This window comes from Oryza brachyantha, chromosome 1 (assembly GCF_000231095.2).
Source record: "Oryza brachyantha chromosome 1, ObraRS2, whole genome shotgun sequence".
Lineage (NCBI taxonomy): Eukaryota > Viridiplantae > Streptophyta > Magnoliopsida > Poales > Poaceae > Oryza > Oryza brachyantha.
The window spans coordinates 28,354,215-28,381,839 of NC_023163.2; the positions used below are offsets into that span (position 1 = coordinate 28,354,215).

General features: G+C 41.0%; 4 protein-coding genes across 6 annotated transcripts; 2 read left to right on the plus strand and 2 right to left on the minus strand.

Moving 5' to 3' along the window:
• Window positions 1-1,506: 1,506 nt before the first annotated feature.
• On the minus strand, window positions 1,507-7,857 carry LOC102719630 (nuclear pore complex protein NUP62). Its single transcript, XM_006644980.3, has 9 exons — window positions 6,200-7,857; window positions 5,826-5,913; window positions 5,641-5,722; window positions 5,334-5,456; window positions 4,140-4,217; window positions 3,260-3,363; window positions 2,584-2,671; window positions 2,413-2,511; window positions 1,507-1,944 (listed from the first exon to the last, which is right to left on the minus strand). The coding sequence occupies exons 1-9, from the start codon at window positions 7,725-7,727 to the stop codon at window positions 1,852-1,854; spliced, it is 2,283 nt and encodes a 760-aa protein (XP_006645043.2). The 5' UTR covers window positions 7,728-7,857; the 3' UTR covers window positions 1,507-1,851.
• A 3,613-nt stretch (window positions 7,858-11,470) lies between these two features.
• Window positions 11,471-12,315, plus strand: LOC102718983 (pleckstrin homology domain-containing protein 1-like). Its single transcript, XM_006646427.3, has one exon. The coding sequence runs from the start codon at window positions 11,585-11,587 to the stop codon at window positions 12,056-12,058; it is 474 nt and encodes a 157-aa protein (XP_006646490.2). The 5' UTR covers window positions 11,471-11,584; the 3' UTR covers window positions 12,059-12,315.
• Window positions 12,316-15,204: 2,889 nt separating this feature from the next.
• LOC107303839 lies at window positions 15,205-17,177 on the plus strand. Its single transcript, XM_015834929.2, has 4 exons — window positions 15,205-15,655; window positions 15,768-15,928; window positions 16,014-16,364; window positions 16,539-17,177. Exons 1-4 carry the CDS (start codon window positions 15,298-15,300, stop codon window positions 16,803-16,805), a joined length of 1,137 nt encoding a protein of 378 aa, XP_015690415.2. The 5' UTR covers window positions 15,205-15,297; the 3' UTR covers window positions 16,806-17,177.
• A 48-nt stretch (window positions 17,178-17,225) lies between these two features.
• LOC102719265 (RNA polymerase II C-terminal domain phosphatase-like 2) lies at window positions 17,226-24,964 on the minus strand. 3 transcript variants are annotated; one of them, XM_015843705.2, is made up of 16 exons: window positions 24,417-24,964; window positions 23,647-24,117; window positions 22,654-22,864; window positions 22,417-22,574; window positions 22,268-22,338; window positions 22,070-22,175; window positions 21,904-21,993; window positions 21,534-21,582; window positions 20,949-21,079; window positions 20,812-20,865; window positions 20,447-20,543; window positions 20,089-20,297; window positions 19,900-19,980; window positions 19,492-19,557; window positions 18,036-18,104; window positions 17,226-17,773 (listed from the first exon to the last, which is right to left on the minus strand). In XM_015843705.2, exons 1-16 carry the CDS (start codon window positions 24,759-24,761, stop codon window positions 17,753-17,755), a joined length of 2,229 nt encoding a protein of 742 aa, XP_015699191.2. In that variant the 5' UTR covers window positions 24,762-24,964; the 3' UTR covers window positions 17,226-17,752. The 3 variants fall into 3 exon arrangements, 2 of the variants coding, with proteins under 2 accessions (XP_015699191.2, XP_015699192.2); XM_015843706.2 differs by having other exon boundaries at window positions 18,031-18,104; XR_001551801.2 differs by lacking the exons at window positions 17,226-17,773; window positions 18,036-18,104 and having other exon boundaries at window positions 20,123-20,297.
• Between the last annotated feature and the right edge of the window lie 2,661 nt (window positions 24,965-27,625).

Consider the following 27,625-nt stretch of genomic DNA (forward strand, 5'->3'; position numbering starts at 1 on the left):
GAACAAAAATAAAGATGTGCTCGTAGTAATGAATGGTGCTCGAGTGGGATTGTGGTGCGGGTGCGGCGCGGGTCGGCGCAAGCTATAATGACTCGCACTCTGAAGCTTGTTTGTGAGGCTCATATGCTCATCAAGAGTTCTAAAGATGGGAGACTCCTGCTGCTGGCTATACTATACTGGGGGACTCTGCATAGTGACACAGCGTGTCACGCAGGCCGACCTGATTAGCAGCCCGTCTTATCATACCAGCGTACTGATACACCGGAGGGTGAGGAGGCTAACTTTTTAAGGATTAGGCTCCACTGCTTTGTACTGGTGACTAGTAGTACAGTTCTACATGGATGCATTATTGTTGGCTTGTGCTTCACAGCATCGATACGGACTTTGGTTAGAGAGAAGATTGCGCTTTAATTCGCCCATGTGAGCCTCCTAGGCTCTCCCCAACCTGTTGCAAATGGGAGGGGAGGTGGATTCGCTCTCTAATGCCTCCCTCGGGCATCAGCCTTCACATGGAGGGGGCATGTGCTTCTATTGACAGGTTTCTCTTTTCTTTCCAGATTTCCTTGCGCTGGTATATGTGTTCCTTCCAACCATCCATGAGACAGTGAGAGGGGAGCGAGGTGCTAACTGGGGGAGCATGTGCTCTCGACTTCACACCATAGATGTTTTAATCTGGCAGCAACTGGCCGTTGATGATAGTTTTTGTTTGATTTGATTCCTGAGTTACAAGTCTTAAGCGTATATGGTATAGTACAATACTTGCTCTGCTCGAGTCTCGTCTTGCACATGGCAATGCCACACTTGCCGTTGAGTGGAATCCCAAGTGGAAAAGAACATTAAGTGATGATCTAAAGAACCATGCTTAGTGTGTACTTCTATTTGCAACGGAATTGTTGGCGATGCTACGATACGCCCCCAACCATGTACAGAACGCCTAACTTTCCGATAAAATTGTGTCAACTATTTCTACCAAGCCATTCGTTTGAGGTAAAGGAAGATTATCTTTCTTTTATAGGCGCAATATTGATTTGATAATAGCAGATACTACCCAGGCACAAGCTTTTAGCCAAACATAACAAGTACTACCTCCGTTTCTTCGTTTCATAACGTAAGATGTTTAACTTTTTTAGTTGTAAATTTTGATCATTGTCTTATTCAAAAATTTAATACAAATATAAAAAATAATAAGTCATGCTTAAAGTTCTTTTAATAATAAAATAAATCACAAGCAAAATAAATGATATTACCATAATTTTTAAATAAAACAAATGTTTAAACATTACAAGAAAAAAATTAAACATCTTACGTTAGAAATGGCAGAGGGAGTAGTAGGAAAACAAATTGAGCAATCTAGTTCCAGCTTACACAAGCACGCAGATTTTGAACGCAGCTGGAGGACAGCGATTTGAGATAGCAGGATCGCAAGAAAAGGCGCAAGATATCCACTGGTCCTTGGTTCTTAAGATGCAGGTACTTAGCCCACCCAACGCATTATATAACAGCCACTTTTTCAACTCAAAAGATCTGAACACATCTGGAACCAATAATTAACAGTATCTCACAAAGCCTCTTGTTTCCTCGATCAAAGACTAAAGTGGTTGCAACGGTTCACTGATTGCTAAAGCCAATATATGCGACTGTTACGAGGCATAGTTAACATCAGCCGTTAAAATCCCAATGTGTAGCATCTATTTGGTACACCATATTGGAAGTTGGAACTACATGACACAGACGTACTTGAATGAGAGAAACGTGAAACTTTTGCAGCAGGACAGCATAACCACCTGACCAAAACTAGCATGTTTACTGGCTTCGATCAGAACAAGATTCAAATGTCTATCCAGGACTAGATCAGCTTAACCAAAACCTTGGCATTCCAGAGTCACGTTCAGCTGCAGCACTATTGTTAGGCAGCCTCTGTATTCTAGTTGAGAACTCGTTAGCCTATTAAAAATGAACAACGGGTCAGTGACAGACTTTGCATAAGCATATAAGACTAAAACCACCAAGTAATCACTATTCAAAACATGCAGCATTAATACGCCAAACATCACGTGAAGGAGAAAAGAACAAGTGGGACTCCCTTAAAGCAAAGGTAAGATTCACCAAACCAAGGGGAAAGTAGGGCATAGGCAAAAAAACAAGATTCATATGTAAAAGCAGAAGGATAGCCTTCATTTAGTCAAAGGCAAGATTCTACATAACAGTGTGATAAAAAAGGGATCAAGTTCCTAAGGAAAGATTCTACTAAAGCCTAGCATAAAATCTGGGAATACCATTCTGCAACAAATTAACGTTATTGCCAGCCTAGCACAGAAACACTAATACACTCACAAACTGTGGTGACTGTAAGGATAAATAACTCAAGTCACCTTTTTTTTAAAAAATGGGCACAGATAATGGTATACTGACCTTCTCATCAATCCACATTAAAGAACGCAGTTGATTGTCCAATATTCTTACAGCAACATCAAATGGTGTCATATTATCGGCGGTCTCAAACTCAGCACCCTGCATTGGAGACTCGTGTCTAAGGCAAAGGTCATAACAAGACAGGTACTGCAATGCAACCAGAAAACTCACCTGGGTAGCATTCAATGTCTGAATGATGGACTTCACTTGTTCTGTCATATGTTGCAATTCATTCTCCACTGTTTCAGATTGCTCAAACCTTGACATTGCAAAATTATTCAGTTAAGCTGATGATACGTATTACACATAATAAAATATTAGCCTAAATATTTGTCAACACAAACCAAAAAAACATCTGTCAGCTTTCACCTCTAAAAAGAAACAACGTGAGCAAACTGAATGGGGAAAAATAGACTGCAAAGAATAGTGTTTATATTATTCATATTAAGATTATCCTATTCAAAAATCATTTTAATCAATGCTGTAATTTACTTAGCTTAAGCTGTGTTCACTTTAGATTATGCCCGGATTACTTGTGCCATGCTTCCAAAGTACGATTTCTCCAAAAACTTTCTACACCTGTATTGCTTAAATGTTTACGGAACTTGTGTTAAGTTATTAGTTAGCTTTATAATATATATTTGAATTCATCCCTACAAGCAATCATCCATAATTTATCCAATCAGTCAATCACCCATTTCAAACCTACCCTAAATCATTTTTTAGTAATTGTCTTAGTTTTTGTTTCCAAAATGAGCCGCACTTTTTGTTTGCGCTAATGTTACCATAGGTTCATAGTTAGATTAAACACAAACAGATATAAGTAGATAAATAAATGAAGACTAACATTGTATCTCTTGCAGAAGCAGCCTCATCTTCACGAAGCAACAGCCGTTCATCCTGGAATACACGCTCTGCTTCCTCCTCCATGCTCTGCAGAGCCTTGTCAACCTGCAATTATATAATGAGTTGTTCTTGTTCATAAGCCAGAAATCGATGGTTAATCTCATTAGTCATAGTTCAGCCGAGTACTACTAAACACCAAAAATCTGACTGATAGTTCAGTTTGTAGCACTTAAGTTCTAAACAGAATTATCGGTTCCCACTCAACCAGTTCACAGCAAAGCATCAGAGTATTGTCCTGTATGGAACTATGGAAGCAATGCTGGGAGCTACTAAAAGAAATTTTGTAGAACAAATGTATTTACTACAGAAGTTTCAAAATGGTAACTGCAATCATCATTGGGCAAACAACCAAACCACAACTCTGTTAGCATCTCAAGAAAAAAAAATCGATGAAATTTCTATGCAGATTAAATCGTATAGTCAAATTTTAGTCTTCAGCTTATGAGAGATGAGTATAAAACATAAGAACTATAATGTAATCTAGATTACATGAAGACTCGGAAAAGACATACCACGTTAACGGGTTCTAGAATGCATGTTTGGCAGTTAAAAGCTTGTTGTGCTTAACATAGATCCTTGATAGTCATAACAGCATTTCCATGCAATTGTGTAAAAAAGAGAAACCACATAACCATAATATGATGCTCCCTGGCAGCATAGCATATGATATGAATAGTGACTTTACAGAAAAGCATTTCAATAGTCAATATTATGATGTTATATGTGGGTTTCAGCAAATGAAAGAGCAAACAATCATACAAGAGAAAAAAGTCATAACTAAAGTATGTGTGTAAACATGAAATTTTTGCATCCATGCCCACCTCTTTCTGATGAGTTTCTATTAACTCAAGTTGCCTCTCCAAGCTTGTTTGCGTTTCAACAACCTTAGCCACCTCAGCCTGCAAGAGAAGACATAAAACTTTGTAAACCACAGAAAATAATCTATTTACAAAGAAATTTTTTGACTAATATAGATATGTATACATGCTAACACACATCTACCCAAAAATACACCATCTCAAGTGATACTGGTGGAAGGCAAATTCTTCATTGGCATTAAATTATTTAGAGATGCATTAAATGAGCATATCTTCTCGCATTAGTCTAATGTGAATGATATCTAGCTGAGAGGAAGCATCATCATAGCTATCAATATTTACTATTAAGAACATTCTAGAAAAACTAGTGTAGGAAATATTAAATGTGAAGTATTTGAAGATCAAGTAGGGGAGCTGAAAGCCTGAAACAGGCTATTGGAATTTTGGATCAGATGTAGCATCAATTATATGACATGTCTTATCCGTGTATTTTGCAAAGGAAGAATACTGATATAGTTTTTCCTTTTACCATCACAGTCTGACCACTCCCAGATAAGTCAATTTTCATCTAATATACATATTTCCCTGCATTCCATTTGACTTGTAAAGCTGACCAATGAAAGCAGGAAACAGTAGTTCATTCACTTTTGGACTCCCTTGTTTTTTATTTCATCCATAATGAAAAAAAATACATAAAATAGATATAAAAAGGAGAAAATAAATAAAAAGGCATCATGCACACTTATAAAAACCATTTAATACATTCACTCTACATAAAGTCAAATCAACATACTTTATGTAGAAGACAAGCATCTACTAAAACAAGATCAAATGATAGCAGCTCATGTTCCATGTTCTGCCTTAAATTTAAAAATTAAAACTACCGCTAACCAAACAAGACCTTCAAGTATTTGCAAGTTTGCATTACCGTTGACCCAGCATTTGATATTGTAACCTTTTTCATAAACATTGTCTTATTTTTATGCAAATGACGTTGGAAAAAAAACAGCAATGATGAAGAAAATATGTAGCCATCAAAGCTTCTAATATTAACCTAACTGCAGAAGTTATGAATGGAACTAGAAAAAAAAGAGAGACATAATGCAAAGGTAAGAACATTTGTCATTTCATTTTGAGTTTGAGCCAAAATCCAACGAGACTTCAATCTTAGAACATGCAAACAATGGCAGAACATACCTCAAGCCTTATAAGAACATTTCTGTTCTGCAGAATTCTCCTGTCCCATTCAGCTATTGCAGTGGCATGCTTCCGGAACTTTGCAGTCCTATCTTGAAGCTCATTATTCCAGTCCCTAATAATCTGCAATATAGATAAATTTGTTGGTACAATATTACTGTGTCACTCAAGGCAATAAACAAGACAAGCTCACAAGAAATATAGAATGTTTATCCAGCCTCTGATGCAAAGTCAAGACTGGAAAGGAAGTATTGCAGACTTGCAGTAAAAAACAACACCCTATAATCACAAAGGATAGGTGCAGTACCTGCTCAACATTTTTCCCAACAATTTCTGATGGTAGGTTAGGTGCCTGTGATACTGCTGGAGTGATAGCAGTAGTTGTAGGACTGCACCAAAAGCACAATAGGAAGGCCATAAACAAAGTCAATACTTGTAGCCCAGTTCCTCTAACAAGTATGATATAGATAAATTAATGGGATTTGTACAAACCCAGTGCTGCTAGCTTGAACAGCTGAGGAAGTTGTCTGACTAGTGCTTGTGCTAGTGGCTGAAGTACTTGCAGCAGTAGTAGAAACACCTGTTGAAAATACCCCATTAATATAAAGCTGGACATCATCAAAATACCCCATTAGCAGACAAAACAGTGTATTGCAACAACAATTTCCTCATATTGCATAGAAAAGGCAAATGCACAATGTGGTTCAAACCATGATACAGGTAAGTTATTTGAGATGTTATGAGTCAAATAGTTACTTACATTAAGGTGACATTTAATTGTTCAGTGCCATAAATCAAGGTATGTAAATGGTATGGTCAAACTAACTGAAAATAACAGTAATTTTAACAGGAACATGAGCACTCACCAAATGATAACAGTGATTGTGTCTGTGTTGGGGTTGAGGCAGAAGCTGGGGTAGTTCTTTGCGGGCTAAAACTGGGAAATGCCGCTGTCGTCGTTGAAGGAGCCGTTGCTGTCATGGTTGCAGATGTCGATGCACTTGCGACTGTTGTGGTAGTAGCTGTAGTTGCCGCAGCTGATGACGATGATGGTGCTACTCCGAAACTGAAACCACCACTAGAAGAAGCAGGTGCTGGCACCGAGAACAATGACCCTGACGTTGCAGGGGAAGCAGTAGTTGATGATGGGGTGGGTGTGCTCGTTGCAGAAACAGAAGCAAATGCCGGTGCAGAAGCAGAAGAGCCAAATGGAAAGCTGAGAGAATTGGCAGACGAGCTTGATGCTGCACTGGTGTTAGAGAACAATGAGGGAGCAGGTGCTGCCTGCGAAGTGGCCAAGGAGAAGCCAGTAGATGGAGCGGACGCTGGCGCGGTGGGAGCGGCAGAAGTACTCTTAGTGAAAGACAATGCAGGAGAAGAGGATGCAGAGGAGAACAAGGAGGTCGCTGTGCTCGCGGTCGTGGTGCTTGCCGATGACGGTGTAAAGCCGAAGGAAGGAGCAGATGAGGTGGTCGCTGGCGAGGAGGAGAACCCAAAGGATGGAGTGGTCGTGGCCGTAGTTGCTGGGGATGGGGCGGTGCTGGTGCTGAAGAGTGGTGCAGAGGTAGTGGATCCAAACAGTGCCGAGCCGGTGCCGGCTCCAAATCCTATAGCCGGAGAGGAAGCCGAAGCATTGGTGGTACTCGATGCGGCGGCCCCGATGTTCAATCCGAATCCGAAAGACGGTGTCGAGGCAGCGGCCGTGGTAGTGGTGGTGCCGGACGCAGATGAACCAACGCCAAATCCCGTGGCGGCGCCAGAGAAAAGGTTTGCCGCGGAAGCAGTAGAGGCGGCGGCCCCGAACAGACTGGTTGTGGTAGCAGCGGCAGATGTGGCGCCGAAAGGACTGGGTGTGGTAGCCGCGGAGGAAGTACCACCGAATAAGCCCGAGGTTGTCGCGGTGGACGAGGCGCCGAATAAGCCCGGGGTTGTCGCCGGGGAGGAGGTGGCGCCGAATAAGCCCAGGGTGGATGCGGAGGATGAGGCAGCGCCAAAAATGCTAGGAGTGGTCGAGGCGGCGGGGGTGGAGGATGCACCGAAGATGGACGGGGCGGCGGCGGCGGCGGATGAAGCGGCAGCGGGGGATTGGCCGAACGAGAAGCCGGTGGATCCGAAGCCAAACGGAGATGGGGATGAGGATGTGGCAGGGGCGGCAGCGGAGGCGGGGGAAGACCCGAAGAGGGAAGAACCAAAAGTAGGAGCAGGGGAAGCGACGGCGGAGGATGAGAAGAGGGAGGAGCCGAAGGCGGGGGCAGGGGAGGGGGCAGGGGAGGAGGCCGCGGCGGGCTGGGAGAACGAGAAGGCGGATGGGGCGGTGCCGGTGGAGAAGGAGAAGGGGGAGGAACCGGTGGATCCCGACGCGGCGGAGGAGCCGAAAGAGAAGGAAGTCGCCATGGCTGCGCCGGCGTGAGCGCGATTGCAGATTTGGGGATCTTTTTGACAGATTTCGTGTGGTTTCGCCGCCGGTTCGTCGCCCGGCGCTCCTTCGGAGGGAAGGGTTTGGACGTTTAGGGCTCTGGGCTTGGTTGCTGCGTTGTTGACGCTTTTTTGAAGTTTTAGGGTTTAGGCTGCATCTTTTCAGCCTTCATAGCTTAAGGCCATGGGTAGTTCGAAAAATTTTTATCTAAAAACATCACATCAAATCTTTAGACATTTAAATAGAACACTAAACATAGATGAAACGAAAAATTAATTGCACAGTTACATGGGAAATCATGGGACGAATCTTTTGAGCCTAATTAGTCGATGATTAGTCATAAGTGCTACGGTAACCCACATGTGTTAACGGTGGATTAGTTAGGCTCAGAAGATTCGTCTTGTGGTTTCTAGGTGACCGTGAAATTCGTTTTTTCATTCGTGTCCGAAAACCCCTTTCGACATCCGGTCAAACGTCTGATGTAACACCCAAAATTTCTCATTTCTTCGACTAATCGCCCCCTAATTTTACTTGGTTTCGACTATCTCTGTTCCGGTAACAGGAAGAGTGTATTTTTGAATGTTTATATTTAAAAAGTTTAAGTGTTCGTTTTATTTTAAAAGTTTTTTATTAGCAGTTTTATTGCTCTTAGATATTAAAACATGAACACTATTTTTTATGTTATTTTTAGAAAAATATTTTTTTCTATAAAATAAACAGTCAGACGTCATGTATTACTAATCAGACTACTAATTAGACCATCTATTTTATGGCTTTTGTGCGCACCATTTTTGAACAGATAAACAGTGTATATTTATTAAAAATATTCTACATAAATGTTTATTATCTCACTTTTATATAGAGTAGTTTTTATTTTTATATTAGTTAATTTAATATTTTATATTATCGATTAAAAATTCATTAATCTTTTATTAGAAAAAGAACACAGTATCGGTACTTGACGATTCTCGTCGTTTTGAACAAGATTAAAATCAAGCTTTTGAAAATTGAATATTAATAACTCTAAAAGTATTTAAGCCTTAAAAATAATTTCGTGAAATTATAAATTCATTTGTCTATTATATATTATAATAGAAAATCATATCGAGAATGGATTTTGGAGACCGTGGTTGTACAAAACGACGAGTATTATTAAACTGAAGGGAGTATGTTTTGTAAAAAATATTTCTATATAAAAGTTAGTCTTGAAAATCAAATAAAATCATTTTCAAGTTTTAACAATTAATACTTGATTAAATATTATTTATGCTTTTTTTGTGTGTCAAAAAACTTCAACTAATGACTGAGTCGAACACAGCCTGTAGAGGGGAAACGGGATTTAGGTGAAACGTTGGTACCTCTTGTATACCTAAGTATGTTTTTTTTTCCTCTTTGCATATCCTTGCGCTACGAAGTTGCATATGCATTGCTTGTCATCCTATTGCAGTCCATGCAATCCTTGTGCTACGAAGTAAAAGGCTAAAATTAATATTATTCGTGTGTTTATCAAATCTATTATAATTTACCCTCTCAACGGCACGTAAAAAATTATCTAAACTTTCTCGTTGTGCTTAGATGAGTTAGCTCCATGCTCCGCCTTATTAGGTAGCGTGGATGCTCGGATTAGGGGTATATCAGTTACCATTGGACGCTGGAGCAACCACCGTTACTTTGTACGTTTTTACCAAGTGAAGTCTTTGATTTTTCTAAGCATATACTTGACCATTTGTTTTATTTAAAAGTTCGTAGAAACATAGTTATATTTATAGCACATTTGAATAAATTAAATCGTGATAAAAATAATTTTATTTTTTAATAAAGTGAATGGTCAAATGTGTATGTTCCATTCTGTAACCTAGCTTACTTTTAAAGACAAGCTTGAGTGAAGTAGAGAGATGCTCAAGTGCACAACGAGAAATTCGTAGGGAGACAATCTAGAGGGGGTGAATAGGTGTCTAAAAAATTCTTCAATCACAGCGGTTAGTAGGGCCGGACTATTTAGGCTCAGGGGCCGGACCGTCCAGTAGGGGCTCTCGGCTAACCCGAGAGCCCAGGGTCCAGACTGTCCGGCTAGCACTTATGCTCTAGTTACTGCCTAGGACTGAACTGTCCGTTCTAGGCTTCTCTCCTACAAGCCTCAAATACTCATCACTCTCTCACGGATACATGTAGCAACTTGGTGACCCCTCTTAATGGTACGGATTGTCCTATGACTCAAAACGAAAATAAAACGCATTCAATCGTCTTGACTCCATTCACTTTTCTTCTCTTCGATCACTTCTCGCTTCAATCAAATTTGCGCATTCCGTATCAGAGTCAAACTTCTCTGTAACACAACTTGTTAGCTCACACATGCTTTAACTAGGATTATCATTAATCATCCAAAACCCGCTTTAGAGGCTAGATGCACTTTTAGATGATACACATATCGCGTATGAAATATATTATAACACTGATAAAACTATAAAACCCGCAGACAAGGCACGGGGTGCCAACTAGTAACATTTATACTCCATATTCATCTCTCATGCTGTCATGCATACAACGACTCGTACCTATGTTTTTATCTCTCTCCTATAACTAATCGTAAATCTAATATGATGATTTATATGACCTATTTATATCACTTACTGTATTAGCTCATGAAACATATTTTTGGATGTTAAATAGTAGCTTCTTTCTAAAGTATATGTCTTTCTGAGTTGTTTAGCATAGACTAAAGAGATGCTAAAAGATTTTCTTTAGTTTCTTCAATGATTAATTTTTAAACTTTAGATTATCTCTCTACACATCTAATTGGATATGTAATTATGAAAATAATTGAAATTATAAGAATGTAAAATTACTTATATTATAATAAAATTAAATAATAGAAATATTTATATTTTATAAGGAAAGAAGTAGTATCAAATATAGCCGAGTAATACTAGGCGAGTAACAGGAGAGATGGATCTCAGTCCCATCCCTTCGGGAAATTTAACTAGTTGCCACTGTTAAAACTGACAACTCTTCGAAAGCCATTCTTATGTTTGGTCTTACATTTTTGTCATCGAAGAAAAAAGATTGCCTAATATTTTACCACTATCGCCTACATGGCATGCCACATCATAGTGTCAACATGATATGATGTCTAAAAAGTCTATTTTACCCATGGTCCAACGTATTTGATCTCTCCGTAGTGGCGTATTCGGGATTTTTATTTTGGTGATTCAACTTATATAATTTTTTAACTGTCACAAATATAACATAGAAGGTATATACATGTAATATGAAATTGATTAAAAATTTATTTTATATATGTAAATAAATAATATTTTTATTTATTAGAAAAACATTTTTAACTGTTCCGGTATTGCCTAATATTAGAAAAATATTATTTATTTACATATATAAAATAAGTTTTGATCAATTTTATATTATAGGTATATATATTCCATGTTATATTTGTGACCATTAAAAATATATAAGTTGAATCACCAAAATAAAAATCCCGAATACGCCACTACGGAGATATCAAATACGTTAGATCATGGGTAAAATAGACTTTTTGGACATCATATCCATGTTAGCACCATGATGTGACATGCCATGTAGGCGATAGTGACAAAATATTAGACAATCTCCTCTCTCCGGTGGCAAAAATATAAGACCACTTATAATAATGATATTTGAAGAATTGTCACTTTTAATAGCGGTAAATAATTAACTTCCCCGTCCCTTCCTCTAAAACAAAATCAGGAATAGAAAACACACGAACCGATTCCCATCTGCATCTCTCCCCACAAGAGAAAAATACCGAGCGAGCTCGGCCGATCCCCAAATCCCCACGCACCTCATGGCGGCGAGCCTGTGGCGAGCGGTGATGGGCACCGGCGCCTCGTCGGCGGACGCCGACACCACGGGCGGGGTGGAGTTCTGGCGCTCGCCGGAGCGCTCGGGGTGTCTGACCAAGCAAGGGGAGTACATCAAGACGTGGCGGCGGCGGTGGTTCGTGCTGAAGCAGGGGAGGCTCTTCTGGTTCAAGGACTCGGTCGTCACGCGCGCGTCGGTGCCCCGCGGCGTCATCCCCGTCGCCACCTGCCTCACCGTCAAGGGCGCCGAGGACACGCTCAACCGGCAGTTCGCCTTCGAGCTCTCCACCCCGACGGAGACCATGTACTTCATCGCGGACTCCGAGAAGGAGAAAGAGGAGTGGATCAACTCCATCGGGCGCTCCATCGTCCAGCACTCCTGCTCCGTCACCGACGCCGAGGTCGTCGACTACGACAGCGGCCGTCCTGCCGCCTCAGTAGCTGCAGGCGACGAGTGATCGATTCATCGATTGATTGGTGAGCAGAAGGACCTAGCGTTCCTGTAAGTCTACAGCATTTCCATGGTACTTACTTAGGTTTTGCTATTATGTTTCATGTTGTTTCTTGATTTGTGAGCGTCAGGTGTGCATTTGTATATTACTGATTATTATGAGGGAATAAATTTGGGATTCTAGTGTATAGCACGCTCTTTGATACCGTCGAACAAGTTCACTCCTTGTAACCTTCTTTAATAATGCACGATTTGTTTGGTCAATTGGTATGTGCTTAGTTTACGTGAGTTCTTATAGCAAATTTATAATTATGTGGGTGAAGCCGCAGCACATCGTGCTAGTTTGTCCTGACTCCTCCTGACTAACCCTTCATTGGTTTGTTATAACAGCTGTATTTGATTGACCATGGTGACTTATACCTAATACCAGTGCTTAGTGCTTACACGCAATTAAATTTGGCTACCTCTTCTTTGCCTTAATCAGCAGAGCAATCCACTCCAGATTACTTTTGCTGCAAAAAAACACATTTTATTCTTTAACAGATTCAAGGTTGAAGTAGTGATTCAATTATAGCAGTATGGTTATATTCTACAGCACCTTAGTTAACTGATTTTGAAAACTGCTGCGACCAGTGATGTTATAACTTACAGTATAGCTCTACTGGTATTAAGTGAATCAAATGCCTCCACCATATATTGAAAGCACCAATGCTGTAGGTTTATGATAATGGATAATCTAAGTCATAGATACTATTTCTAATGGTTAGCTTGATTCACGGAGCTAATTGAGCCGTGGTTCATTTTGGTGATACCTGTTGATAGCTATGTAGAATATTGTGATTCCTCTTTAGTTTTGTCATGACATGTGAATGCTATGCGCTGTCTGTCTAAAAGATTAAGGATTCATCCTTTACATGCCCAGAAAGATGCTTCCCAGTGCAGATTGTGTTACGTAACTTTGTTATTGTAGCAGGAAGTTAGAAGTCTGATAAACTCATGCTGGCATAAACATGCCACCAGTTAGATAAAATAATCCTATCCAACCACAACTGAATAATCTCCAATTCACCCGTACACACTTAACATCAGTGACCAATGATACATCAGCCCTTTATTTGCCACTCACATTCATTTCATACGTAGTCATATACATAGCTTTTGGTTTTGCTTGCAATTATAGGTACTACAATAGTACTTCAGTTCCAGATTCTTCAAGCCTCGGCCAGATTCAGCAAGGCAACGGCTTCAATCCTCCCACCTAGAGCCTTCTCAACTGCATTTTTGTGTGAATGAAATCAATGTTTGGATGTTTTTTTTTTCGAAAGAAGGGTAACAACCCCTTCCATTTCCAATAACAGAAATGATAACAAGTATCCAAACAACAAAACAACTCCATCACAGAACCAGATATAGAACAGTCACCCCAGCTATGATGTTTCTTAAAACCCGCTTCACAACTATAACTAACATAGAGATGGCACAAAGCAGGTCTGAAAGTATGTCTCTCGCCAGCTCCAGATTGAGCGAGACCAGCACCAAAACAAACAACCCAACTGTAAAACAAAGCCAGCCCAGCATGTACAAAAGTTAAAACATTTTACAGATCCTTCTCTGACCAAGATCACCCCATGATACGTTTTGTCATCAAGCCTCATCCATGCTTCACATCATACATTTCTGTCGCTACTTGCTTGAGTATTCTTGCCCCAGCCTCAACCTTTCCTGCTCCGTCCTCCTTGATCTGCAAAAGAGACCACGACGAAATCCAATTAGCGATTTGAAAAATCACCTCTACAGGATCTTTTGAGAATTTATTCTGAAAAACAAGCATTGTTTCTAATCTTCCAAATGGACCAGAAAACTGCTGAAATGCTTACAGCTACTAGATTCTTTGTAGCTTTATTAAAACCTCTCATCCAACTTCCAAACAGCTCATTAGTGTTATTCACTATTTTGACATCAAAAACACATTTTATCACTATCCAGATCATTCTGGCCAAAGCACATTGAAAGAACAGATGACCAATTGTCTCATCCTTTTCACAAAATTGACATTTTTTATTATTTTTCTTCCAGCCCCTCTTATCCTTACTATTCCTCATACGTGTCTTGTCGTCTTGTCTTTTTTTCATAATACGTGTCTTGTCGTCAGTGTCAATAGTGCACATTTATTCAGATGGTGTTTAGATTGGGAAAATTTTTAGAAGAAGTGTCACGTCAAATGTTTGATCAGATGTTGGAAGGGGTTTTTGGACACGAATGAAAAAACGAATTTCAGGCTAGCCTAGAAACCGCGAGACGAATCTTTTGAGCCTAATTAATCCGTCATTAGTACATATTGGTTACTGTAGCACTTATGACTATTATGGGCTAATTAGGCTCAAAATATTCGTCTCAAGATTTCTTACATAACTGTGCAATTAGTTTCTTGATTTATCTATGTTTAATGCTTTATTTAGATGTCTAAAAATTGATGTGATCCTCAGTTTCACCGAGCTGAACTGAACCCACATGGCGAGGATGAGCTCACGAGTCACGGCTTCATTTCCCATCGGTTTGTATGCCCCTTGCCAGCATCGTTTTCGTCTGTTGCATTGATGACGAGGCAAAAAATCATTTTGCTATGGTGCTCGTCACTTTTCAACAGCTTGTAAGAAAACATTAAAGCAACATCATTTGTTGTGTGACTTACGGATGATTGCACGAGTCGTGCGACTATTGTTGCTGCCCTTCTTGTTGTTGACTTGTTGTCTCAACACGTAACATACATGCTACGGAGTAATTGTTTAGGGGTTGTTTGGATGCGCATGCCTCAGTTTGGCGACACACCTGCGCATCGAACGGCACGAGTAAAGGAAAGCGAAAGTCTCAGTTGGCACGCCCGCCCTCCCGCCCGGTCTCCCAGACTCCCACGGCTTCGCTGCCGTGGCGATTCCGGTCCACGGCAGCGAGAGTCGCAACGAACGGCAGGGGCAGACGCGTCAGGGCGCAGGGATGCCGGAGCACTCGGCGCCCGCGGGATCCGACGCGAGACCAGGGCGCAGCAGACAGGGACAGGAGGGACTCGCGGGAGCTAACGCCTTGTCACCACGGCCACACAACCGCGCCCCGCGATCGCCTCGCGCCACACGGCTGAAAAGGCCCCCACCGGAACGCGAATGCAGCCGAGCCGAGCCCGTGCCGCGCCAAGCGACTCGCGAGCGTCCACTCCACTGTGCACAGCTGCCGTACGCGCGCCGGCTTTCGATGGAAGCAGTCGCGGCCGTGGTGTGCCGAGGCGGCGGGCTGCGAGCCCTGGCGCGTCGCGGTGGCACTGACAGGAGCACCGGCACCCGCACCAGCGTAGGGCGCCACGGCGTGGGCGTTGCTGGCTCCCCGGCGCCCGCCGCCGCACGACGAAGGACGCTGCTCGTCGCGTCGCTCGGGGAGCCCCTCACGGCGCAATCCTTGTCGTCCCTGGGTGAGGGCGCCGCGGTCCACGAGACACCGGCTTGCTCTGGCTCCGCGATCCCGTCGCGGAAACCGTCCGAATCCGTTGATCGCTCGGTCCAGGTTGACGACCAGGAGGCCGCCTCCACCGAGACCCTTCCACCTCCATATGACGGTGAGCTCCACTTCCACTCGATCATGCAGGGAAAAACCTACAAAATCACAAGGCAATACGCTTCAGTTAAACAGCTCACCGAATCTGTTGATCTTGTGAATCTGTCCTCCAGTTCCGACGAAGATAGTGCACGTCAAGTTCGTGTTGCAAAAGCAGTGCGCGTTCGGGCAGCGCTTCCTCGTCGTCGGCGAAGACCCGGCGCTTGGCCTCTGGAATCCGGCGAAGGCGGCCGTTCTGGATTGGTCGGAAGACCACGTGTGGACGGTGAAGAAGGTGAACTCCCATCACGCGAATCCTTCCATCCGCCGTGTATCATTTCGTAATGAATCATCTTCATCCCCACTTCCGATCTGGCCAGGAATTACCAGCAGACACGTCGATCGAGTTCAAGTTCTTACTGCAAGATCCATCGGGACATGTCGATTGGCAACACGGCCCTAACAGAATACTGCATGTAACTGACACCCCGAACACCTTGGTTGTCTGTGAGGACTGGGACAAGGCCAATAATCAGCAAGTATCAGATGAGATTGGTGGCACAGGGGGGATATTTTCAGGAAGCGGTGACGTCTCCCTGGAAGATGAGCTCCAACTGGGTGAAGAGATCAACAAGGGTGTAACAACTTTGGCTGTGGACGGTGCAAAGTCAGCTTTAGTTGCAGATAGTTACAGAGAAATGATGGAATCAGAAGAAGCGATCCAGCCACAGGTAAATTCTCTGGTGACAGACTGATCTCACTACTGTTCTGTATATAAAGGTAGCAATGCTTTTGAATGTTGTTCGTTGGTTCATTTGGTCATGCAACGGCAACATTTATACGCAACAATATATTTAAGATAAGCTTCTTGTTAGTTTAATCATCTATTCTCTTTTCTAAATCAGTTAGCATTGGACAAACACCGGAGGATTCCAGATGAACTTAGTGGGAAGGCAAACATGACAGCACAAAATGGCAATCACATTGCTACTTATGCTGCTGATTATGCTGGAAGCAACGGCGACGATGCTATCTTGCATAAGGAAGGTGAGCCAGTACAGAATAGGCTGTGGCTGGACAGTATTTTCGCAAATGACATGGCCTGGGCCACAAAATCCCTGCATCAGTTGCTCCGGACCCTTGGCTTTCAAATCGGCACGAGAAAAACATGAAATAAACATCAGAGAACGGTATAAGAGACGCTGACCTGCAGTTTTGGATCACACGGTGTCCCGGTGCCTTCATTGAAGACTCGAAAGCTTCTGCATGCCGCAAACCTACAGGGAACGAGTGTAATGAGAACTGCAGTAGGAAACCCTTTGCGTTTGCAGCGGTCTGCAACAACAGCAGCATATTTTGTTAGCAATGCAAAAAAAAGATCAGAAAAGTTGTTAGCAGTTCAAGTATGCTTAGAACCAGTAATGAATGAGTTACCATAAAACTCGATTAGTGAAATGTATATTGTGGTTAAATTTATCTGTTGGATGGATTCTGTACAATTATATATCAAGAATAAGAACCAGAGGAAAAGCTGGAGATTTGTATAACGTACTCCAGAACCACAACGCCTAAGCTTAACCAAATGCACTTTAAGCCATATTAACATCCATTGCTCAATCATTTCAGCTGTAAGGCTAATATGCTCGAGTTCTGTCAATCTAGTAAAAGTGTCGTCCATGATTTGCAATGTTTCCTTTAATTTACAGAAAGGCTGGCAGCATTTAACATATAAACGTGAAATATCAGCGTGGACATACCAATCAATTAAACTAAACTGTTTACAAGTAACTGTATCTGTCAAGGAAACAGTCAATATTCATGACATGCCCTACTCCTACCTGTTTACAGCTATCCAACTACGCCAGTATCCTGTGGAGATTACAGCTTTAGTTGTCTGGAACAAATGGTCCGAGATAAGTCAACAGAATCCAGGATGCACCATCCCCAATTCTCTATGATCACCTTCTAAACTCAGAGAGGCTAACAGTTTGCATCAACATCATGATTCAGGGGGCAACCAGCCAACCAGAATTGGAGGTACTTCCAGTAAACCAATGGCATGCCAGAATGGCACAATTTTGAAAATGGTATGTTATCATTAACAGCTGGCCTCACATTTTCAACCGTTTATCAAACTCACCTGCGTGTGGGACAGAAGGGGAAATTCAGTTGTTGCGTCTCGATTAAAAAATCATGAGATGGGAAACTGTACGATGAGAACAACATAAGGACCAAATATCGATATACCCCTTACAATCCGGAATTCGAGACATTTTTGGGAAGAGATACCAATGAAACTAATACTCAATGAAATTCAGAGCAGAACACTATATTAAATAAAAGTATCATTGATCTGCAATAAGCATATGTTGATTGCAGAAATGGCAAGCATCAAACCTTACTGGTCTCAAATGCTTCTTGATCTGTGGGTCTGTAGTTGTTTTCAAGGTCTTCAGTGCCTCTTCTGCAGCCTGAAACAAAAATGTTTAGTAGTGACTGTCAGGGCACAATAGCAATAAAGAGGCATGCTGTTACCCCCTCAAGATGGAACCAGAAAACTTTCTACCAGACAGTTGTCAGAGGTTAATGCAAGAAACTGGCAAGACCTGATAAAGCTTTTACTGGCCAAAATATTGCCATTAAGGTTTGAATTTCAACCACACCAAAGTCTACAAGACCCACTTCTGTTACAAAACAATAACCAACCTAATGGTGTGTGGACCAAGTGAAGTATGGACACAACATTCATGTTCGAATCCTGAGAAGGATAAAATATTTTGTTGAAATTACCACAAAGGTGCAAACTCTTTTGACCAAATTGGTAATGGCAAAGATGGATGCCCACAAACCCTTGTGAACAGAACATATCATGTGAACAGTGAACACAAACTCTAGTGCACTCACCATGCAAACCAACTAACAAATAACAAATGTGACAAAACTTGCACATGTACATCTAATCCTAGCCCATCTATGAATATTTCAACATCAGACTCATAATACATAGTGAGCAACAAAAATGAGAAAATTCTGACAAATTTATACTCATAAAAATGTCAGATTTTTCATTTCTGTGACTGCTGAAATATAATGAATTCGAATTTCAAAACTTACACATGGGTGGAATAATATTAGAAGTACATAAACTAGTTTATCTAGAATTTTGTGACATTCGTTAGTTGGTGCACATAGAGTGCACCTGAAGCATGTGTGCGGATACATTCACCTTTTAGCAAAGGAATTATTTATGTATCATGTTTATGTTAGCAGACTTGAAGCTCACCTGTCATTACTCATGTTAACGTTAACCCCAGTTTAAGGGGTTGTTTTGGCCACTTCAGGAACAACTTCCTGAAGAGCTGCAAGGTGGAACAATATCAAGAGGCCAGCCGAAATGGCTTCAACATTATAAAGCAGCTTATTGGTTCAATCTTGCTAGTGAAATTAATTTTGGGGAAAGTCATGCTGGTGAGCATGCTAGGAGAATGCAATTCGGGCTTGCTGCAGGATTGAGGCAGCATTGTCGAATCACGATGCATCTTTAGTATTCCCGATAACTGTACAAACACAAATCAGATCCTACCTAGATAGTGGTATACACAACACACATTATCTCCAACAAAACACAATATCATGTAGATATATATACATATGAAATGTACACCACTTCAATCTTTGCAAGCCAGAAGTAGCATTGTTATGATGTTATACCGTCTGCATGCAAGTCAGTGCAATGACTGACGCAAACATAATTTAGAATGACAGACCTAAAAAAGGATTTAAAGTGGCATATGCACCACGAATCCAAGGCATAAAGGTTACTAACAAAAAGGCCAGAGCAATAGAAAAACATAGTACCTGAAGCTTTGCAAAATCTCTGTTCGAACCAATGCCCCTCCCAAGAATTTGTCCTCCTAATTCAGCCTACAAAGGATAACACCAGTTGCAACATAGTTGCATTTAAAAGCTTGTATAAGGTAATGTTAAATTAGCAATTATCCAATTTAGTTTAGTTTCTAAAAGTTTACCAGTATGAATTACAAGGAATACATGTCAATCTAAAAAACTAGGTAGCATAAACCAGCTAGCTACCTCTGGCGAGTAGTAACCAATTAATTCTCTTATCAAAAAAGAAAAGAAAAGAAAAGACAGATGATAACTGGTCTCTCAAACTGCAATACCCATGGTATACTTTAGTATAAGCCAGAAGGCCCACAATTATGCTAGCAGAATACTAGAATGATGTGAGTATGTAAGTTAATTAACCTGAAAATGGTATTCTCCATTTAATGCTGAGCCAGACTCCCTTGCTTGATCACGAAATACTACATGTTGATCCTCCAAGCACTAGAAATAGCAATTGAAAATTACAATTCAGTGAAGCAAAGTTAAGAAAAGAAATGACACATAAAGGAGTACACTAAGATGGAATATAAGTGCAGCAGCATCTCTTACAAGTTCTCTAATAAGATTTATAACAGAGGACAACCTATCCAAAGCATTTGAATGATCCTGCTCTTTTAATGAACTTCCAGATGGTTCTTCTATCGAAATATCATCTGAGAGAGTAACATCTTCAAGAAAGCCATTTCCACTCCCAGGAGGTTTGTTCACATCTTTATTAAGAACTCCAGCAACAGGAAGCATGTAGGACAAGTAATTGCCTAAAGGTCAGCCAGATAAGAGGATTTAAGGCAAGCGAAATTTCTCATCGATGAATGCTTTAGAAAAAGAATGTCTCTTGTAAACAAAGAACTAAAAAAATGTAACATTTCAAGCTTGCAATATTCAAGATGTATAGGATTATACTCACTTTCCAAATTCTGGAGAGCTTTTTCAGCAGCTTGTACTTGGGCTTCATCTCTTGTTTTTCCAATGCCGATTCCGATTTTCTCATTACTAAATAGAACCTGGAACATCGTATGTATAACTGATATGAAGATGGCATGGTTACCCAGAGATATCAAAGCATTGAAATACAGATCTGGAAATGCATCCACAACAAACAGAAAAAAAATTAAGAGCAAAAGCACTGGCGTCATGCTGAGGTTGACGCTAAAGGAAATGTGCGTCCTTAAGATTATAAATAGATATTTTTCTCGAAAAGAATTTCAGCCCAGGTTGTTGCCAAGACTACATGGATACAAAATGTAATATGCAAAAATTTAAAATACTGACCTCAACAGAAAATTGCAGGTTTTTTCCACCGCTTACAGTAGACCTGAACTCCACCTAAATGAAAAACAGGAGATTACCCTCAACTCTTAAGGGCAAGAAGAAAACAAATATAATCTTAAGATAACAGATCCAAATACCCTAGATTCACACAGTCGCCCAATTTCTTGCAAAACAGTGACGAACAATGAGGGTGTTGTTGCCAATGATCCACCATTAGCTTGGATATTTGTACCACCTGAAATGCCACGGATCGCCACTCCCTCATCATCTACAAAGATTGGTTTATGTTAATCAAAGCATCAAATGGTGAATCCAAAACAACATATGAATTGAACTTCTTTAATAGTAGCAAGGTACAAATTAGGATTCTGAATCATAAGGTTGATTCTGCTGCATTTCAAAGTAGAGTGTCCTTTCCTTGACAGGAAAAAATGGTACTCCGTTCCACATTATAAAGCTTTCTAGCATTGATTAAATTCATGTGGATGTTAATGAATCTAGACACATATACATTGATCCATAAATAAATCTAGACAAGGCTAGAAAGTCTAATAATATAAAACAGAGGGAGTATGGAGAAAGTCATTCCCTCTTTTAAGGTTCGCAAATCGCAAGGTAATATTAAAAAAATGGTTAAACTGATTTGTAAATACAAGGTTCGAAAAAGTCCAGAAGAAAGAACCAAAAGATGCTAATAAAGATAATGGATATGAGGAAAGTACCTGACAGACGGGTTGATGATGGAATTTGTTTCTGGTCTCTAGGATATGACTGAAATAAGTAACATAGTAGCATGCTCATCATATGGTTTATTACAAATTGATAAGAGACTGTTCATGATTTGCTAGCAAAGTGATAGAACTGTTGGACATAATTTTGATCAATTTGATGCAACTGCATTTTTTCTACAATGAAATAACACACAATCACACGGTAGATGGTTATGAATAATTGAAAGCAAGCTACAAGGTAGCATTTAAATTATGCCATATAACAATACTTGCCATAGCAAATAGGGCATCATTAGCCTATTTACTTAGAGGTAAAAAAAGTTAAGTCTCCCTGAAAATCAAAACAAAGATTAGAACTCACCAGCCCATTCAACCTCTTCTCTACTTCAGCTCCACTCATACCCTCAGGTATAGGGGCAGCATCTTTATTATTTGGTGCAAAATTAGTGTCCTGGAACAAAATTAGCAATTGGCATAACCATTCAGAAAATGAGCACAGAAAAATAGCAAAGAATCAATAATGTTACCTCACAGACTAAGTAGTCACCAACATCAGGAGCATATGGAAGATCTAGCAACTCATTTTCATACATTAGTTCAAACACTTTTCTCAGTAGATTTTCATCAAACTCTCTGCAGTGCATTGATGAATGCAAAGAATAATATTACAACAGTAAGCATGAAAACAACAGAATGCACACACTGTATTTTATTTTTTGACCAACCTGAAGAAACCACCACGAACATTGCAAGCAACATTTCTTGCAACACAAAGCACAGGAACAGCATTTGCCATCTAAAATATGCAAACATGAGTACAGGATGAGATATTGTGGACCAAAAAATGTGTAAGCAATAAAATGCAAATAAATACCTCGGCTTGTGGGGCATAGTATGGAGTATATGCGGGGACAACATGAACTCGAGGCTGATCCTTCTCATCCCAAACCTGAAGCCGGTCATCAATTACCATGGCCATCTTTGGATGGCATCCTTTGTCTTTAAAAACATTTTGCAGACACTTTTTCGAACCTGCCATGAAATAGAATAATGAATAATGTAGGTGCTTATGCCCATGAAAAAATAAAACTCCACATTCTTGAACACTTACCTGACTTTACACATACTACACGCTCTGCAAGGTTATGCAAGCTGATCAAGTTGGCTTCTGGATCAAGAAGCCTCCACATCTCAAGAGCATAATCTCTTTCAGCCATCGTACATACATAGACCTCAAATCTTTTGCGTCCCTTGGCAGTCAGGTAACTCCTCAAGTCCTCCCAAGCAGGCCTTAGCTTTACAAAAACACTAGTATCGCGAATCTGACCAGTGTATAGCATTAAAATCAGAGGGATTATATAATCACCTCAAAAAAGGAACTAATTACATAACTTTACAATAACTAAAAAGAACTCTAGGTATCTCAATTTTGAATGACCAGACATATGAGAATTATGTTGAGCCCATTTTCAGTCCAGATCGACTTCATTTGCTTGATTAGTCATCTCAGCTACGCATTAAAAAATAATAATGCCTCCGTTTCACAATGTAAGACTTTCTAACATTTGCTAGATCCATATATATATTAATGAATCTAGGCATAGCCAAAATGTCTTAGAATATGAAATGGACGAGTAATTACTAAAATAGAATCTACTTTTTCATTGGCTGCAAACATATGCACTGATAATAACACATAATGGGTAGGTTGAATGATATTTGCCATTTCTCAAACCATCATCAGGCTATAAGTTCATTTTGGCATTTGTTTTGTACATAGACATTGCATAAAGCAAATTACAGTTTTGTTACTATGCAGAACATATAGACCTATAAGTAGAATCAATGAGCATGAACAACTATGTCTTATCTCAGGAATCAGAGACTGCAACTGTGAAAAATCACTTATAGACTTTGTTTTTGTATCATCACTAATAGCCATACAGCATGACTTTTGGGGGCAGTAAATTGGGAGCGTAGTTATAATTCCAACCCAGTGATAGGTCCAACTGATTTCAATGTTAAATTCTAGATAATCCAGGCCAAAAACATGATCACAAGCAAAGAGAGAACAGTATTTATACATGGTCTAACTGAATCATACCTCTGGATTTATGCGAGTTATAATCGCATTCCTTTCTGGCAACCTGATGACAGGCCGGAAAAAAAGCTCCTGACCACCAGAGATAGGAAGAACTTCCTCCTTCTGGGTCCCAACGATTCTGCCATTATCTGTAACTGTATCTGTGTCAATGAACTCCTTGAGCAGATCCTTGTCCTCAATATAACGCTTAATTTCAGCAGCCATCCCTGCTATCCTGACAGGATCGTCTTCCATATCCATCCTACGGGAAAGCATATCGATACGGTCCTCAAAGGACTTCATTGTGTTAGCGACAATAAGGGTCTCGTCAAGATCAAACACGATAGCAAGGCACCGCAAGTTCAGCATCCCAACAGATGCTGCATAGATCCCAGAGCGCACTGAACAGCACCAGAAGCATGGCACCTTCTCCACCTTGCTCGGCATTGCCACTAGATGTAGCTCCTCGTCTCCAACTACTACCACTGCACTCTACACAAACTCAAAGAGACAAAAAATTATAAATCCTATTATTTAGTGCACCTGATGAAAATTTCATCGATGAGAAACATCATCTGAACGAATCAAACCACATTAACACACACCCGTCGAAGATCCACAATATAATGTAAAAGACTTTGGTTCCTGGTGATTGCCCCAACATTTAGAGATGTCTCTAATACCCTTTCCCAAATAGTCATTGTAAACAACTTATTTTGCTTCGATTTGGGAGTGCCGCCTATGCTAATATAAAGGATGGATAGCGATTGTCGACAAATTGCGGGACAAACCTTGTACTCGTTGAAGCAGGTGAGGTAGAGGCGGTGCAGGCTCGGGTGGGGAGGCATCAGTTTGGCCTGGAGCTTGCATCGCACGGAGAAGGGGGCGATGGTCTGCAGTATGGCAAGAGGAGGGCACCGCTCGCTTGTCGGCGAGAGGTGGCTGATGCGGATCTCGTTGCTCGGGAACGGCAGGCTCCCCTCGCCCCCCTGCTTCATCGGGAACACATCCGCCTCGCCGAGGAACACGTCGCCATGGAACATCCTCATGGTGACCCCGCCTGGTGGGCCTCCGGCGGCACCGGCCCCTGCTCCGCCTCCGGCCGCCGGCTGGGGCTGGGCGCGAGGCGTCGCCATCCCCGGCTAGGGAGGAATTGGAGAGAGAAGGGGAGGGTTAGGCCGGGGAGAGTGAGAGCGCGCGCCGTGCCGTGCGTGAGGGAGAGGCGCCTTTTGCCCCCCTCTTTCTGGCTGCTGCCTTCGCCTCCCGCTTCGACGGACGCGGCCTCGCGGGTTTTGCAATTTGGGGGGGAAGGGGGGGAGGAGAGAGGAGAGTCAAGACTCAGAAAATGGGGGCTTGGGTGCGCTTATATAGGCAGCAGTCTGGGGGCCGAGGCGTGAGTGCGGAGGAGGGTTCCGTTTGTCCGGTCCGGTCTCCGGTCTGGCTGCGGTCGGTCGGACCGCGTCGCGTGCCGAACCGGGCTCCCGGCTCAGTGCGTCACTGGGGTGAGACACCCGGCTCGGCATGTATGGTCGGCGTGGTCCGGGCCGGGAGAGTTTTTTTTTTCTTTTTGCTGTATAGGACCATTTTCTTTGAATTGTATTGTACCTGAAGAACTGTGGGAAGTGCTTATGGATCAATCAGGTTGGTTTGGATTTATGGGTAGGCCCCATTTGGCAAGGCAGATAAGATATTTAGTTTCTCTTGATTTTCACTCGCATGTTTTCCGAACAGCTAAATGATATATTTTTTTAAAAAAAAACTATAGAAAAGTTACTTTAAAAATCATATTAATCTATTTTATTTTTTAATAATTAATAATTAATTAAACATATATTAATCTATTGCTACGTTTTCCGCGTCAGCTAACTTATCCCCTCCCTTTCACCAGCCGAACGCGGCCTAGGTTGGGATCGAGGATAGAGGCGGAAACCTTTGGACCAAATATTGTGTATCAGTATCACCAATATTCAGCAATCAACCAGGCTTTCGGGCCACTAGCTACTTCATCAGCTGATAGGTACTCCATACAAACTGGCATTCGGTGGGAGTTGGTATGGACGAATATGCATCACCCTAGGAAAAAACTGTTCATGTATAACACAAAGTTTTCAATGGTACCAAGTGATCCCAATATTTTTCACCTTTTTCAAAAATACCATAGATATATATGAGCAAGATAGGGACGATCAACACCATTTTATCTATACTCCTGTGAAAAAATAGTTGTGGCAGTGAATCTGTCATCTACCCCACCATCAACTTCTTTCTATTTTTTGAAAGAAAAACTGAGACATATATATCAAACTATTTTTATTACCTCTAATTTGATAAGATGCTAATGATATTTTTTAATAAAATCTCGTTGCAACGCAAGGGAAATATGCTAGTTAGACAAAAATACCCTAACGTGCTTTCTAGATCTTTACCCTTTTAGACCTGAAACGATCACAGACGGTCAACCCCGCCTTTCTCTCCTCGGTGTCGACTTCTTCCACCAATGGGTTGAACAAATCATTGCCATCCATCTAGACCACTTCCTTTGTTTGTTGTCTCATTGTCAGTGCTACGGATATGATGTATTCGGTATGTTGGTGTTATGAAAATAAAATTTCTCACACCATTGGCTTGCAACACGGAGGAATCTGTTCACACCCTTCAAGAGGGGTCGGGCCACCCGTGGGATAGGTTGTGCTACCTAGGCTGCGTTCGTTGCCCCCTCTTAGTTAACTTATCCCCTCGTTTTTCGCATGCACGCTTCTCAAACTGCTAAACGGTTTATTTTTTGCAAAAATTTTTTATAGAAAAGTTGTTTTAAAAATCATATTAATCTATTTTATATTTTTTTAATAATTAATAATTAACTAATCATGTGCTAATCTATTACTATTCTTTCTATATCAGGATAAGTTAACTTACCTCCTCTCCAACAAACACGACCCTAGTCCAACCCCCTCACATTTATCAAATGCCTCTTCTTCATGCAAACCTTCTCCACTGTCACTGAGGAGGGGTAGGAGTCTTGTGCAGAGAGGGGCAATTGTCTCAAAAATTGGTCGTCTATCCACTTTCGTCTAATTTTGTGGTAATTTTGACAGGTGTGCTCCTGCGTTTGTGGTGTTTTTAAGAACAATTTTATGGTATTACCTAAGACCAGTCAAAAGTTTGTAAGTGTTACAGATGTAGGGGTGATCGTTTGGCATATCGAGAGAAAAAGGCAAACAAGATATTTATAATCGAAAAATAGTTTGCGAATAAAACTTTTATATATATATATTCTTAACAATCTAAAAGCCATAGTTTAAAAATAAACTACGATAAAAAACTCTAAAATTAAGATTAAAAATTTAAATTTTAGCTTATAACATAAGCAAAAGCGAAAAAATAGGCAACCGTTAACATGGTTATCTTCGCACCCCAACTTACCTAGTTGATTTTTTATGATTACATGAATTTGATTTTTTTATGATTACATGGATTTGATTAAACACGAAAAAAACATATGCCGCTATAAACATACATACACCAGACACCCACATATACTGATATACATAACTATATACTTTGGGCGGTAAATCTGGTAGAAATTATCCACCCTGTTGGCACCCTTACAACAACCAATAATGTTCATCAGGTGCAGCAATTATCTAACTCATCGCGGCGTGCTGAACTAGGGCCTTCTCTATACGGTTTACGTGCTACCGTGCGATGGTTCCAGGATTTGTAACCATGGAGTTATAAGAGTGGCACTAAAAATTTATCATGCCATCGACCCCACCATAGAGGCAAGATCATCATGCTGCAAAACAAGGACCTGAGATGCATAAGATGTGAAGAAGATACCAAGGACAATGGAAAAACTCTATTTACAGAGTTATGTCTATCCTGCAGGGGCTTAAAATCCCGAATAATCTCGAGCATCTCAAGACGGCTGAAAACGTGCATCAGGAACGGTTACGTTCAAAATTTATCGAATTTCGTTCGAAATTAATGTAAAATACCT